This window comes from Octopus bimaculoides, chromosome 5 (genome assembly GCF_001194135.2).
Source record: "Octopus bimaculoides isolate UCB-OBI-ISO-001 chromosome 5, ASM119413v2, whole genome shotgun sequence".
In the NCBI taxonomy this organism is placed as follows: Eukaryota; Metazoa; Mollusca; class Cephalopoda; order Octopoda; family Octopodidae; genus Octopus; species Octopus bimaculoides.
Window position 1 is genome coordinate 19866583 of NC_068985.1, and position 17203 is coordinate 19883785.

Here is a 17203-nt window from a genome sequence, read left to right on the forward strand (position 1 = left end):
ATATATATATATATATATAATCTTTAATTCTTTCACTCATTCTACTGTGGCCATGTGTGTGGTTCATTTTAGTTTCTAACTATATGATTTTGTGTTCAGTCTCACCGTGTGGCACATTGGGCAAATGTTGTCCACTATATCCCTTGTGAGTGAATCTGGTGTATGGAAGCTGAAAGATGCCCATCATGTATATATATATATATATATATGTTTGTGTCTCCTTGTTTTGACATTGTGCAGTGTAAACAAGTTTCACTGTCACATAAGCTGTGTCATTCATTTCCAAACTTCTTTGAAGATATGTCTAGCCATGGGGAAGTATTATCTAGCTTGGAGACAGTTGAGGGTTCGTGGCAGGAAAGGCATCAAGCTGTAGAAAAGTCCAACTCAATGAAATCAGTCTGACCCATGCAAGCATTGAAAAGTGGACATTAAAATGATGATGGTGGTAATGGTATGTAACTGGGCTTCTGCCAGTTATGACGACAAGTGTTCCAGCTGATCTGATCAATGGAACAGCCTGCTCGTGAAATTAACACACAAGTGGCTGAGCATTCCACAGACATACTTAACCTTAATGTAGTTCTCAGGGAGACTCAGTGTGTCACAATGTGGCAAGGCTGGCCCTTTGAATTACAGGTACAACACATTTTCGCTAGTTGAGTGACTGGAGCAAAGTGAGATAAAGTGTCTTGCTCAAGGTTGGCCCTTTGAATTACAGGTACAACACATTTTTGTTAGTTGAGTGGACTGGAGCAAAGTGAGATAAAGTGTCTTGCTCAAGGACACAATACACTACCAGGAATTGAACTCACGGCCTTATGATCATGAGCCGAATACCCTAACCACATATCAATATTTTAGTACTCTGTAATAGGAAAATCATGTATTCGGTTAAAGATTAAGTAACCAGGAATTTAAATAGAAATACTAAGGAGTGTGTGACAATTTAATGTGATTTGACCTTTTGAAAAATATTTATTAAATAATTATGTCCGTTTCATCCAATCCCTAACATTTAGCTTTACTCTTGTTACCACAATACATTTAATAGATCCATAAATGTCTTGGATTCCTGTGGTTCCTTTACACAAATAGGCGTAGGAGTGGCTGTGTGATAAGTAGCTTGCTTACCAACCACATGGTTCTGGGTTCAGTCCCACTACGTGGCATCTTGGGCAAGTGTCTTCTACTATAGCCTCGGGCCGACCAAAGCCTTGTGAGTGGATTTGGTAGACGGAAACTGAAAGAAGCCCGTTGTATATATGTATATATATATATATGTATGTGTGTATGTTTTTGTGTGTCTGTGTTTATCCCCCCAACATCGCTTGACAACCGATGCTGGTGTGTTTACGTCCCCGTAACTTAGCGGTTCAGCAAAAGAGATCGATAGAATAAGTATTAGGCTTCCAAAGAATAAGTCCTGGGGTCGATTTGCTCGACTAAAGGCGGTGCTCCAGCATGGCCACAGTCAAAAGACTGAAACAAGTAAAAGATTAAATTATTGCACCCATTATATTCACCTTGTTTTAAAGAATAAGAATTTTATGTAGTTTTCATAGATCAACACTGAAATTCTGTAGTTTGTTATTTTCAGTTATAACTAATTGCATGTCATTCAGAATGCTTTTGCAGACAGCAGTGGACTTGTTCTAGATGTATGAATAATACTTTAATGTGGATACATTTGTATCTTTTACGTGTGTGTTGTTTTTGTGGAAGATTATATGTGTGTGCATGTTTATTTCCAGTGTATTTAGGCCAACTTATGATTGTGTGTGTACTTAGGTGTTTGGTTTGTTTTTAAAGTCTGTATAAGTAGGCTAGGGTGTGTGTGTGTGATTCTATTTTGAAAGTGTGTGCACATGTTTTTTTTGTGTGTACATAGGCTAGAATGTCTATGTGCTTGCTTTTAATGTCTCTATGTGTGTGGAAGTTGAAAGCTTAAATAGGTAATATGTGTGTGTGTGTGTTTCTTTTGCACTGTGGATGTATACCTTTTTATTTTTTGAATCTGGAAGATGAAGCATATGTATGTTGGATATGGTGTACACTTATACTGTGTGTATGCATGCTTATTTAAAGTGTGTGTGTAAACGTTGATGCATGTGTATGTAGGTTGTATGTGTGTGCTGATACTAAGAAATGGCATGTGTATGTATGTATTTGTGCATGTGTGCATAAAAAGTTTGAATGCAAATGTGAGCAGGTCATATATGTATGTGCATGTGATGTGTATTATTTTTCAGAAATCTATGCCTATATTTCAACTGTATATGTATGCTCCAGCATGGCCGCAGTCAAAGGACTGAAACAAATAAAAGAGTAAAAGAGTATAAAAGAGTATATGATAGTTAAATATATGTATAAGTAAGGCATAAGTGTGTCTTGTTTTCTTTGGGGGAATGTATATGAATGTGATTATTTTATGTGTACATGCAATATGTGTTAGCATGTGTTTGTGAAATTCGGCAGTATGTGTAGATGGGTTGTTTTGTAATCTGATAGAAATATTTCTAATCTATCCATTTTCTTTAAAACTTTCTAAAGATAATTTGAATATATTGTCTTAAAAGTCTCAGATTTTCTCTAAGATAGTTTATTTGAGATTTGTTCATATTTGGTATCAGTTTCATATGATCCCAGCTTATTGATTATAGGCAGTGGATTGGCAAAAATCATAAAAAAAGTAGATGTGGCTGCTTTGACATATTTAATTTATACTGGACTCACTAATATTAAAATCAATACAGGTTGGTTGTATGTTGGTTATAAAAGAAGTAAATACTTTTAGATTGTCAGATATATTTCTGTGAAGGAAAAATGACCCAGATGTTTATGACAATACTGTATTTTACAATTCATTTAGCTATCACAAATTGATACTAGTTTTATTTTGGAGAGGAATGTTGTTATGGACTGAAAAACCTATCTAGACACAGATTATCTAATACTACTAATTTCAGAACTAAACATTGCTACTAATCGAATGCATCCTCATACATAATACTATACCTTAAATATTGCATGGACTGAGCTCATTAGTATGTCTAGCTAAGCTTTCTATTTTAAATGCTTGGAAGTTATGATGTCACTTTGGTATAGTGATTGGCACAGCTATATGGTTTAGAGCAGACACACAGTTCAAATCCCACAGGCAACATTACAATTTTTTCTGTCTTCTTCTATAGATGAATAAGATATATATTTATTTCTAATTCATATTGAATATCCTTATAGACTTAATATTTTTAGAAAATTTTATTGAGTTAAAAGTAATATTATAAAGTTTAGTCAATTGACAAAAAAAAAAAGAATGTTTACTCTATCTTAGAAAACTCTCTACTTCATATTCTTTTCTACTCTAGGCACAAGGCCCGAAATTTTGGGGCAGGGGGCCAGTTGATTAGATCGACCCGGAAACGATGAAAGGCAAAGTCGACCTTGGCAGAATTTGAACCCAGAATGTAAAGACAGACAAAATACCGCTGAGCATTTTGCCCAGCATGCCAATGCTTCTGCAAGCTCGTCGCCATAGTCTCTACTTTATATTGTGGATCTATTTACTTTTGTACCTATCATCTTTGTAAATACCGAAATCATTCATGATTATTAGAAGGAAAACAAAAATAAAACAAAAATTTTTATCTCACTGCCTATTTTCACATGTCTATTCAATTTATCATTTTTCTCTATATTTTCTCCCCTGCAGCCAATCCCTACCTTTATATTTCTGTCACGATTCATTACATCATTTCTCTTTTTGGATGCTCATTCTGCTTCATGAATATTCATGAAATGCCTAAATTTTACAAAAAATAAGTATTTCAGTTTTATAAACACATTTGATATCCTGAATGAAAATTTGCATGAAAGCAACTGTAGCAATAGCTAATGGAACACTTAATGGCTGCTTTTATACAATATATGCATGCATTATTTCTTAGTGGATTAAATTGAATATTTACTCTTTTTACTTGTTTCAGTCATTTGACTGTGGCCATGCTGGAGCACCACCTTTAGTCGAGCAAATCGACCCCAGGACTTATTCTTTGTAAGCCTAGTACTTATTCTATCGATCTCTTTTGCCGAACCGCTAAGTTACGGGGACATAAACACACCAGCATCGGTTGTCAAGTGATGTTGGAGGGACAAACACAGACACACACATACATATATACGACAGGCTTCTTTCAGTTTCCATCTACCAAATCAACTCACAAGGCTTTGGTCGGCCTGAAGCTATAGCAGAAGACACTTGCCCAAGGTGCCACGCAGTGGGACTGAACCTGGAGCCATGTGGTTGGTATGCAAGCTACTTACCACACAGCCACTCCTACACAGAAAAAATAGTTTGATGAAAGCAAATTTGCACAATATCTTAATTCAGAATTCACTATTTTTAAATGCACCATTATCTTGCACTATGTAACAGGTGCTTGTTTGCATTTTAAGCATGTCCCAAATAATAGAAACCTTATTGTTGATAGAATTTTACTTCTGTAATATAACTGGCTGCATTAAGGCGTCTGATAGGTTTGTATTGGCTCTGACATGCCAACACAAGCCTATCAAGAGCAAGCAATATCCTGAATGTATTTATTACCTAAATATCTAGTCCAGTTTTTATGGATTTATACTAACATAAGGCAAAAAGGAATTTATAAGTGTTTCCTATCACACAAAGCCACTTGAATTGGTTACCATGACCTTTATAAAGCATTCAATGTTTATAAAACTGAGTTCAATTATTCTGGCTGAAGGAATGAAAAAGGTGTCTAAATGTTGAAAAGAAATAAGTTTGAGTTTCTTTTCAACCACTTCAGTTTCTTTATTGAAACCTCCAGTATGTCTTTGAATAAATCTACTAATGATTTTAAAGTGAAGATTTTTATAACTATGAGTTTTTCTATTTATAAGTTTCATATGAATACTGTTAATCTTTTATTTGATAATTTTATTAGAGAAAGTGCTGCTGTAGTAAATGGTTTATTTGTGCATAAATTAACCAGCTATTATGATTGAAGTAAATAAAAATCTATAAAATGTATTCTGGTTAAATATTTATGATATAATATAGTTCGTTTTTACAGTTTGTCTTGTCTCATCTGAAAAGATGAAAGATTGTATGTTTTGAATTGATTTAAACTTAGAATTATATATAATTCACAGAATTGCAATATTCACTAAACGATTTTGCTTGACAAGTCAAAAATGTTGAGATTGGTAGAACTGAAAGACACTTCTAACTTTGCATAACCTTTTCTATATTGCTAGCTACTACTCTTTCTTATTACTCCTTATATCATCAGTACATATTTTCATTGTTGTATACCACTTCCTCTACATTGTAGAAGACCTGTTTAATCCATGTTTAGCATACAAAACTATATGTGCATAAGAACATGTATACAAACACACATGCATGCATACACACATGATGGCTGCAGCTTGTTTTCAAGTAATGCCACTGTTTGGTCGTTCTTTTAAACATGAGCACCACGGATGTAGTTTTTCAGTCTTGCTAGGGACTTAAATGCTTTTGTAAAGATGTGGCAATGATTGGTGCATATAACACAGTAGGTGTTATAATATTGAATCTTCATGTGATGTTTCAGTCCGTCTCCTGGCACACATAATTTTTCACACTCACTGCAAAGAGAGATGCCATATTAATGCATAGTTAACTTGCCTCTGTGTGTGTGTGTTCCCTGATGACTTCTAAAACTTGCTTTACTAAGACAGACCTGCCCACACTCACTACATGTTAAATTGAACTGTACACCAACATAATCAAGCGGATTAGCATCTCTTTTAATGCTGCTTGTAACATGTAACCGAGTACGACCTGCAGCATGATTAGGTCGTTGGCAACTAAATTGGCATGCATACACACATGCATTTAAGGATATATATGTGAATGTCTAGACATGCAACTATATGCATGAGAATACATACATAAAACAAAACATACAAATCTACATATGCACTGACTCTAAACACTGCACATATATACATACATGCACAAACACACTGTTGATGTTGTTGAAATTCCAATGAAGGAGCTTTGGATCTAGGTTAGAAGCTAGCTCTTTCTTTATTTGCAAGAAATCTCGAAATAAACTGAATGACTTTCAAACATAGGCGTAGGAGTGGCTGTGTGGTAAGTAGCTTGCTTACAACCACATGGTTCTGGGTTCAGTCCCGCTGCGTGGCACCTTGGGCAAGTGTCTTCTACTATAGCCTCGGGCCGACCAAAGCCTTGTGAGTGGATTTGGTAGACGGAAACTGAAAGAAGCCCGCCGTATATATATATATATATATATATATATATGTATGTATGTATGTGTATATGTTTGTGTGTCTGTGTTTGTCCCCCCAACATCGCTTGACAACCGATGCTGGTGTGTTTACGTCCCCGTAACTTAGCGGTTCGGCTAAAGAAACCGATAGAATAAGTATTAGGCTTACAAAGAATAAGTCCTGGGGTCGATTAGCTCGACTGAAAGGCGGTGCTCCAGCATGGCCACAGTCAAATGACTGAAACAAGTAAAAGAGAGATACATACATACACACACACATACATATCCCCATATGTGACATTTACATGCATTAATCTTGGATGTATATATTGAATTCCTGCCTAATTTGTATGAAATGTAATATGAACTGCAAAGCTTATATTGCTATTTCTTGTGGAATGATATAAGAATTGAAAAGAAGTGTGAATAAATTAACATATTTAAGATTGTTTGAAATCTTTTAAACTCAACAAGATGACAATGAGAATTATATGAATGTAAACTCTATTTTTGTCTGTTAATCAATAAAGAGTAGGGAGGTAAGCAATTCCACTGACATTTTGATGTATGACTGGTATTTGTCACTGAGAACCACAACAATTTTGATTTGTTCTTTTGTATTTCAACATAAAATTGTGTTAGAACAACTTTTTTTTTATATATCAGTTTACCATCGGTATACTCTTTCAGTTTGGCTAGTCAGCACAAACTGAAGGAATCTGTGTGATTGCTAGATTTGCTAGAAACAACAGCCAAATCTCCCTTAAAGCACCCTGTTGTCTTTCTTAAATAAAGAACATATAGGATAATGCTGTCTTAGATATACTCCCCAAAAGATGGGTGAACACAGATGGAATAACTCTGATCATTCCTGTTCAATCAGGGTAAACTCGGGGCTAAATAACAAACGAATTAAAAATTATAACGCAATGTGAAAAGAACCGATGTGGACAGAAACGATAGAACGGGTTAAATGCTTTCTCTAAGAAAACAATATAAATGAGCCTACAAGAAACGTCTATGTAGACATTCCACTTTCTAGAAATAGCAGTCAAATCTCCCTTAAATTACACCTTACTACCTTGAAAAGAGAAATCATATTGGATAATGAAGTAGTATTGTTAATAGGTCTCCTGGATCAGGGTTGACATCGACTAACCAACAACAAACAATATAAAGGCGGAAGAAAATTTGACAAGCCACTGTTTAAGTCATCACCGTTTTAAACCTACTTCAGGTATTAGATTCAAAATAAAGAAGGTAAGTATTTGTAATAAAGATTTCATTAATTTTCAGGAAATGTTAAAACCCTCTTTTCTGTGATATTTTCTTATCATTGCACGATTAAATCAGTAAAGAATCGCAAGTATTCTTTTAGTAAACAAGAGCGGTTACTTTGAAATTATCAAGTTGAGACTTTGACAATTGTTATTTGGTGATAAGTACGGAGAAAATATAATCACGGAAGGAAGAAAATATATTAAAACAAATAGATAAACAGCTTGGAAATAGTTATATGCTGCTATTAAAATTTATGATTTTATATGAATATGAAAACAACTTCATTTTTGTAGCATATTTTGTATTCGGATTAATGCCGAGAGTCTGGAACAAAATGCAATCGAAACATTTTCGACTTCCTTTTCGAACAATCTAAGATTTAAAGTTTCGTTTAGTTCCCGCGCTCGCGAAATTTTCTGCTTGTCCCGAACGAACTCCGCATCTTCTTTGCTCTTAGGACCTGTGTCGTCTTATGTAGCTGTGCGATATATTAAGGGTTACTTCATTCAAGGCTAGATTAAGTGTAATAGAGGCACTAAGCACTTTGCTACCCCCATGTATATGTAGTTTAAATATAAACAATAAACTGTAAAATAAATTTTTACGTTTCAAACATTAAACAAAGCTAACAGTAAGATGGAAAATGATCCTTTCTAGTATAGTTACAAGACCTGAAATTTTGGGGACGGAGACTAGTCGATTACATCGATTCCAGTGTTTCACTGGTATTTAATTTGTCGACCTCTGTGGAATTTGAACTCAGAACGTAAAGGAGGACGAAACGTTGCTAAGCATTTCGAGTTAAACTCTAGTGTTTGACCCGAGCAAAAAAACAAGAAAAAAAGAAATAGTGCAATAGGTGTAAAACAACATGTAGTAAACGGATATGAAAAAAAAAAAAAAAAATGCGCGCTGGCGAACGGGAGGCAGAGGAGAGGGGACTCGGAAAATTCACTTGCTCAAGGCGCCATGCAGTGGGACTGAACCCAGAACCGTGTGGTTGGGAAGAATATCCATTTTCTTGAAGGAAAAAATTAGATCGTGTGAATTGCCCTGGTCCTCACACGATCCGATTTTTTCCCTCAAGAAAATGGATATTCTTCCCAACCACACAGTTCCGGGTTCAGTCCCACTGCATGGCGCCTTGGGCAAGTGAATTTTCCGAGTCCCCTCTCCTCTGCCTCCCGTTCGCCAGCGTTCATTTTTTTTTTCATATTCGTTTACTACATGTTTTACACCTATTGCACTATTTTTTTTTTTTTTTTTTTTGCTTGGGTCAAACACTGGAGTTTAACTGTATTTTGTCTGGCCTGTTAACTATCCTGCCAGTTCGGCGCCTTAGTAAGATGGAAAATAATGTTTATCCCTTTGCACTTCCAATTTATTTATATTTTCAAAAAATTTCCACTTTTTTTAATTGCAAAGTCTTTGATCAGATCCTCACTATGAAACCATGAACACCTTGAATTTATGTTTCTGATCATACAAAAAACTTTGAATATTATTCTGGCAAGTTTAAAATGCTTTCTTTTGTGCCGTGAACCATATACCATTTCTGTGGCGCCCATCATTTCTTTGATTCCTTAAGCATGTGCTTATTTTGCATAATAGTTAATCCAGCGCTGACTTCATTAATTGTTAGGTAGACTGAATGGAGGTTGACTTGTTCAACGTAATAAGATAAATTTAATTTGCAAGTGAATCCTAGTAAAGCTAAATATCTACTCAGTTCCAGAACTGATTGTTTCTATTATCTATGCAAGATGAAACATTTCAGATAGGCTTATCCATTTTACCTGGGATCAAGGTATATGCTTTATATGCAATGCTACATTTAGTGTTGGTATTCTGTTGCGAAGAGGAAAGAGCCAAGTGTATTACAAGAATTATAATAGGTCTCCATAGACTTAGGGAGAATGGCTAGAGAAAAATATTGAGATGAATAGTCAAGATGTTTTAATCATCATCATCATCATCATCATCATCGTTTAACGTCCGCTTTCAATGCTAGCATGGGTTGGATGATTTGACTGAGGACTAGTGAACCAGATGGCTACACCAGGCTCCAATCTGATTTGGCAGAGTTTCTACAGCTGGATGCCGTTCCTAACGCCAACCACTCCGAGAGTGTAGTGGGTGTTTTTATGTGCCACCGGCACGAAAGCCAGTCAGACGGGTACTGGCAACGGCCATGCTCAAAATGGTGTATTTTACGTGCCACCTGCACAGGAGCCAGTCCAGTGGCACTGGCAACGATCTCGCTCAAATAACTTTTCACGTGCCAGGAAGGCAACGCTGGTAACGATCATGCTCGAACGGTGGTGGCATCACGATTTTGCTTTCGCTTGCCCCAACAGGTCTTTGCAAGCCGAGTTTAGTGTCCATTGAAGGAGACGTTGGCATGGGGGCCAGTCATCGAATTTAGTCCGATTTCGATTACACTTGTCTCAACAGGTCTTTGCAAGCGGAGTTTAGTGTCCAATGAAGGAAAGGTATGCATAAGTGGGCTGGCTACATTCCTGGCAGAGGCGTTGGATTTTGGTCTCACTTGGCTTGCTGGGTCTTCTCACGCACAGGATATTTCCAAAGGTCTTGGTCAGACAATTTTTAAAGTTATATTTGTGTGTGCTTTCATGTAAAATTAGTTGTGGGTATGAGAAAGTTTGAAGTGAATTGTTATGTATGTGTCAAAATGAAGGGCATGCTGCACAAAAGAAATAGGTTTTATGATCTTTGGACTTGTAGCATGAACAGTCATTACATTTTTTTCACTGAATTTTTTTATAACAATAACCTGTGAGCATTCTCATGGTAAGTTGAAAATGTTTCTGTAAATTATATTTCTAGAAGTTAATGCCTTCCAGATGAATTTTCTTTCATCCTTTCTGAGCAAATAAAATATTTGTGGTGATTCATTCCACTGTACTCTTTATGCCCAACAAAACTATACTCTATATTTCTTATTAAAACTGTACTAGAATTTTGTTAAAACTATCAATATTAAAGTCGTTGCCGTGGGCAAATTTAAAATGTTTTATTTTTTACTTTTTTGATTACAGATCTGAGTGGAACGTGAGAATAACTATCTTCCTTCAATTTAATCTGTTATTTTTTTTTTTCTGAGAAAAATAACCCACAAAAGAATAAAAGACATTTTAATACACAATGGATTTGGATGTAGAAATACCACTCAAGGAGAGAGTTTTAGGGTTATCTTCTAAATTTTCTCATGCTATCATTGATCTAGACAATGAAAATATATATTTTGATGATCATTCACATGCTAATGTTCAGTTTGATGAAGCTCCCAATTTAACTCAAGAAAACAGAGATCTCAAATCTGGTTCCATAGTCTCAAACTTTGTAGATGTAAATGAGGAATGTGCTGATAGTGATGATTCTGATTCCTTACCTGCATATACTGAATTAACGAGTTCTCACAGTGATGGCAAGTTATCAGAATTCCTAAAGAAGCACACAACTTTAAATACATTGCCACAAACAGAAGTGATAAAACACACAACTTTAAATACATTGCCAGAAACAGAAGTAATAAAGAAGAAAAAATGCTCATCAGAAAAGATGGCTGTGAAAAAAGTCCAGAAGGATGTGAGTTTAACATTATTTTTAAATAACAAAATAAAAAAATTAGTGTTCCAAGAAACTAGTAATAGTCTTCATTAGTAAAAACAGTTCATGTGATGAATTTTTTAAAAGATAATTTTGTGTGCCATAAGGAGAAGATGGTTCTGAGGTTTTGCATACAACCCTTTGAAGGAATGAGAAATATGTTAGAAGGTTCTGAATAATGTTGAGTAATACAAGGAAAAAAAAATAGCTGATGACCAGGTATTAATTGAGTAGTAGATCAATGATCTAAATGAACTATATGTGTTATGCTTGTGTGTATATGTGTGTGTGTGCACATGTGCATGTGTGTGCACATGTGCATGTGTGTGCACATGTGCATGTGTGTGCACATGTATGCACATGCATGTGTGTGTGTGTATAGACTTCACCATCTGTTGTGATTATTGGTAATCTGTAAGAATTCAGTACTGATATTCAGTGTTCTTATTTCTTACCGATAGGCATGTTTGTATTAAAATTAATGTGAGTTCACTGCAGAGAAAATATCTTTTGGGATTTGATTACTCCCTATCTGGTGGTTGTGTGCAAGCTAGCATAGCTTGTGATGAGCACAACATGGGAGAAGACATCGATGTTTGATACTTTATCTCATCGACTTAAGGCTGATATTGAAGAAAGTGTTCAGTTTCTGTTCGTGTTTAGTATGTTTTGTCTATGTTTTGTTGCCATGCCAAGAGATTACTGATTATACAATTGTTCTTTATTAGCATCTTGGTCTTGAGAATGAGTTTCTGATTCATCTAGACACATGAGTAAGCAAACCTAAAGTAGATGTAGCTTTCCCAATATGATTATTCGGAGACCTTTTTACTGATAGTAGGTCTGATGTATGTGAATTAGTATATGTGAGCAAGTATACTAGTTCCAGTTTCTAATAAATCAAAGGTAGAGTGTCATTTAAAGGATGATAGTCAATCTAAAATCTTTGCAAGTATTAGAGAAAAGGTCCAGAAAACAGTGAAGTTATTTCTTATTGGATGAGGACACTGGAACATAATTGCCTTTGATTAAGAACCACACCCTCCTTGGCTCCCAGTCTTGCACAGCTGACATTGCGCAGCTGTCTGTTAGTTTTGGTATGCAAATGGACTCCTTTGGTTGAAGTCTCAAAAGATGTTTGAGAAGCAGATAGGAAAAAGAATTTTGAAACTTTGTAGTGCTATATGTAGCCTTGATTCTCACTGCTGTTGATGTCTAGAGGTCCAGATGAATTACTATTGTAGTTGTATTCGGTTGTTGCCCTTGTGTCGTCATACAAAGATAGAATCCTGCTGTGTAACTTTGAGAGACATTCATTCTTAGGAGATTTAATCAAATTACTTACTATGTCACTAATATTGATAGATGGAGGCTTCTGTTCTCTACATTTCTGAATTTGGTGATTGTACTGAAATGCAATGTGAACATATTTCACCATTTTTGTAGACAAATCAGCACAGCTCCTGTGAAGGGAAATTGCTGTGTAATTACTCCTATTAGCTTGATTAGTGCATTTTTTGATAATAGCTGCCTTTCAAATGTTAATGGTTTCTTGGAGGTTTTCCATGCATCTGGTCAACTTTGTATGGATGTTATAAAATCACAGTTACAGAGTGAGCCTTTGAGATTTTTGTTTTCCATTTTGCTTGTGTGGTAAGTTACGCACTGTTTGTTGGAGTTTCTCCATTATCTTCATGGAACAAATGAGGAAGGTGAACTATGATGAGTTAACACCTAATTAGTTGGTAGTTGCCTTGTTCAATATGGGTGGTAGTTGTCCATTGACATTGAGGGCATGTTTGGCTGTATGGTTAATAAGTTTGCTTCAAAATGACATAGTTTCATGTTCACTTATGCTGTCTGGTCTGTCACCTTGGCCAGTGTCTTCTGTCATAGCTTTCAGGTCTTCATTATCATCATTTAATGTCTGTTTTCCATGCTAGCATGGGTTGGACGGTTTGACAGGAGCTGGTAAGGCCAAGGGCCACACCAGCTCCATTGTCTGTTTTGCCTGGGTTTCTACTGTAGGATGCCCTTCCTAATGCCAACCACTTTACAGAGTGTATTAGGTACTTTTTACATCACACTGTCATCAGTTCTTTTTATGTGACACCATTCACCAGTGCTTTTTTTTGTGGCACCAGCACTAGTATTTTTTACGTGACACAAACTCTTTGAAAGCTCAGCAGAGCTTCTTGTTTTGTGGTAGACTTAATATATCATCTGGTTCAATACCACCACCTGGTTCATGGGTACCTCAGTTGGCATGCACTCTGTTGCTAATATTTGGTCAAGGTCTCTTCCTTGAGGATAACTTCTCCCATCAGACTTGGAAGTCTTGAAGAGGTCAAGGATCCTATCTTCGTCCTCTGATTAAGTCGTTTAAAAATATTGCAAATTTCTTTCAATATCCACAGCAACCATTGGTACTACATTGATTTAGAGTAGCAAAACCTAACTTTCCTTGTTATGGTGATGTTGATACAAAGTTAGAGAGTTCTTCTCAGAGCTCTAGCTTTCAGTATTATTGAGGACCAGAAAGGCAGCAAGCAGAATCATTAGCACACCAGGCAAACTGCTTGGTGGCATTTCATCCCTCTTTACATTATGTTCTGAGTTCAAATTCTGCTGAGGTTGATTCAACTTTACCTTTCATCCTTTCAGGGTCAATATGATAAGTACTAATTGAGCACTGGGATTGATGTAATTCACTTAACCCCTCCCCCAAAGTTGCTGGCCTTGTGCCAAAATTTGAAACCAATATTATGGAGGCCAGTTGGTAAATCAGTTAATTTAGTCCTTTACTTTCTGCTGTATCCTGATCAAAGTATTTTCTCTGGCTATTACTTGGATTATAAGTTTTTATGAATTTCATATGATGGATTGTAGAAATGATATTGTATGTAGATCATCTGACTTTTTGAAACATAGAAAAACATAAAATATCTTTAAGTGTCCATGTTAGCAGGTTTGAATTCAAGTTTGTAAATTACCAAACATTCACTTCAACATGCTAATAGGATAGAATAGTGGGAGAAGAGGAAGTAAAAGAATAAGAGAGAGAAAAATGAAAGAGTAAAAAGATCGTATAGCATGTGCATCAGAATTATTAAGATAAAACTTACTTGGAAGAGGATGCATGGCATTCAATCATATAATAATATAATTAATATATATATATATATATATATATATATATCTGTAAATAATATGTGACAATAATTCGGTAGCCATGATAAAACTCCGAGTTTTGGATGCCGGGGTGGAAACCCATGCCACCATCTCTTCAGTTATCTGGCCATTCTTCGATGGCCAGATAACTGAAGAGATGGTGGCATGGGTTTCCACCCCGGCATCCAAAACTCGGAGTTTTATCATGGCTACCGAATAATTGTCACATATTTTTTACAGATAAATTCCTCTATTTACATAATATCGAGATCTTTTTCTTTCTTTTGTTGTCTTACCTTTTCTATCTATCTATCTATATATATATATAATATATGTAATATATGTATATAATATATATTTTTTTAATTGAATGAATAGGTGGTGCAGAAAAGTGATCAAAATGGAAAAATAACAAAGAAGCACATGAAAGAAAAAGCTGCTCAAATAAGAAAAGCTGAGCAAAAGAAGCGTTTAGCATATCAACCAAAAGAATGTCTGAAGGTTTGTGTTTCTAGTTTTACTTTGATATTTATCAACTGTTAGTTTTGACTTAAGAGCTCAGAGACTAAGTTGTCTCTCTCCAGGTTGAGCAGTTACTTCTCCAGATCGAGAAGACACAGCTCCAGTACTATGGAAATGGGGTTAGAAATGTTGCAGGCAAAAAATGATTAGATGGATTCTTGAAGCTGAGCTAATGGGAAGGAGACCAGGAACAGACCAAGAACAAGATGGTCGGATGATATTCATAGTCTCTGTAGGTCACATTTGGGGTGCCATGGATGAGATGCCTGAGAACTCTACCACAGGAATAGTGCATAGAGAAGATGGATGGATAAACTATTGGAGCCAGAGAAAGATGAACTGTTATTAAACTAGACTTCCATTTTATAGGATTTAAGCATTGAAGTTGTTTATTGTCTTTAAAGGTTTATTTTACTATGTCATCAGTATCATCATCATCATTTAATGTCTGTTTTCCATGCTGGCATGGGTTGGACGGTTTGACAGGAGCTGGCCAGGCTAGTGGCTGTACCAGTAACACACACCCATTTTGGTCGACCAGAGACTGTACTGGGGCTCTGTTGCAATGTTGCACCTCCCCCACTCAGGCCCATCAAATGACTTTCATTTCCTTGTGTCTTAGAACATGAGCCTTAGCTCTGACAATGCAACCTTCATGCTTAACATTGAAGAATTTGTCAAGGGCCAATCTCACTGTGAGCACGCTGGTTGTGATGCCTTTTCTAAGCACCTCTTTTAAGTTTCCATCCGTTCTATTTCTTTCTATCTCTAATGCCTTACTAAACCTAATTGATTCTACTCTAATTGCACTTTTGGTTTATTTTATACAACTGGATGCTCTTCCTAATGCCAGCCACTTCATAAAGTGTACTGGGTGCTTTTTACATGATACCATCACCAGTGCTTTTTATGTGGCACCAACACCAGTGTTTTTAATGTGGCACCACCACCAGTGTTTTTAATGTGGCACCAACACCAGTGCTTTTTACATGGCACCTGGTAGAATAGTTCATCGAATCAGGACATTTATTAATCATTGCAACAAGTGTTTAATACTGAACACTTTTTCTGATTGTGACGTAGACTTGAGTAGACTCTCATTTTTTTTTTTTTTAATATATGCACTTCCATTAATGTCTTTAGTCATATTGTTTGAGTAATATGAAGTTCTAAAATTATGATGAGAATCAAAATATCTTGTTCTGGGTCCTTAGCTTCTTCTGAAGTTGTAGGAGTGCTGTGATGATATACAACATGTCTTGGACATTATTAAGTCTTTTGGAACTTATCCGCATCCAGGTCTGACCATACCCAATTTCTTTCAGAGGGGGTGGGGAGATGAAAAGAAAGAGGAGGGAGTGGAGATCCTCTGTACAGGATAGGTATCTTATTTTATCGAACTCAAACTGGTGAAAGGCATGTTTACTTAGCAATTTTTGAACTTGGAACCCTGCAAGCAGGAATGGATACTGCAGAGTCATTATGCCATCAGATAGATGGTATAATGACTGCTAATTTGCTATCTTCATATGACCTCAGAATGTTGAACCTTTCGGACAAGATGACAAAAGACCAAGATACTTGGTACCTTGTCTAAAAGACTCATTCTCCACAGCAGAAGTGTTAAGGCTGCATCCCCTGGTGAAGAGGATTGGCCTGTAAGAGTCTTGTACTGGTGCCACGTAAAAGCACTCATGCCGGTGTCACATTAAAAGTACAGAGTACTCACTGTAAAGTGGTTAGCATAAAGAAGGGCATCCATCTGTAGAAACCAAGTGAAATCAGGCTGGAACCTGGTGCAGCTCTCTGGCTTGCCTGCTCTGGTGAAACTGTCCAACCTATGCCAGTGTGGAAAACAGATGTTAAAGGATGATGATGATGTCTTGTGTTTAATATATTAATGTATACAGTATGTTTTGTATTTACATAGTGATTAAAAAAATCTATGCGAGCTGTTGTTTTAATTTTTTGCACTTTCCTGCTTCAGTATTTATTGACAAGTCTTTCTAATTTTGGCGCAAGGCCAGCAATTTTTGAGGGAAATGGGCAAGTTGATTAAATCAAGCTTAGCACTTGATAGTTCCTTTTAGTTAAGATATATCAAAGAAAATATAGTGAATTCAACAGAAAAACATAGCATTATTCAGGAATGATATTTAAGTTGTTATATATTTATTATCATCATCATTGTTTAATGTCCGCTTTCCATGCTAGCATGGGTTGGATGATTTGACTGAGGACTGGTGAAACCGGATGGCAACACCAGGCTCCAATCTGATTTGGCAGAGTTTCTA

General features: G+C 36.0%; 1 protein-coding gene across 1 annotated transcript in view; it reads left to right on the top strand.

Moving 5' to 3' along the window:
- The first annotated feature begins 7437 nt into the window (after nucleotides 1-7437).
- LOC106875792 (crossover junction endonuclease EME1) overlaps nucleotides 7438-17203 on the top strand; it is a 32673-nt gene continuing 22907 nt past the window's right edge. The window contains exons 1-3 of the mRNA XM_014924060.2: nucleotides 7438-7565; nucleotides 10646-11195; nucleotides 14766-14888. Of these exons, the coding sequence (XP_014779546.1) occupies nucleotides 10752-11195; nucleotides 14766-14888 (567 nt within the window). The 5' untranslated portion in view covers nucleotides 7438-7565; nucleotides 10646-10751. The remainder of the gene's footprint in view (nucleotides 7566-10645; nucleotides 11196-14765; nucleotides 14889-17203) is intronic.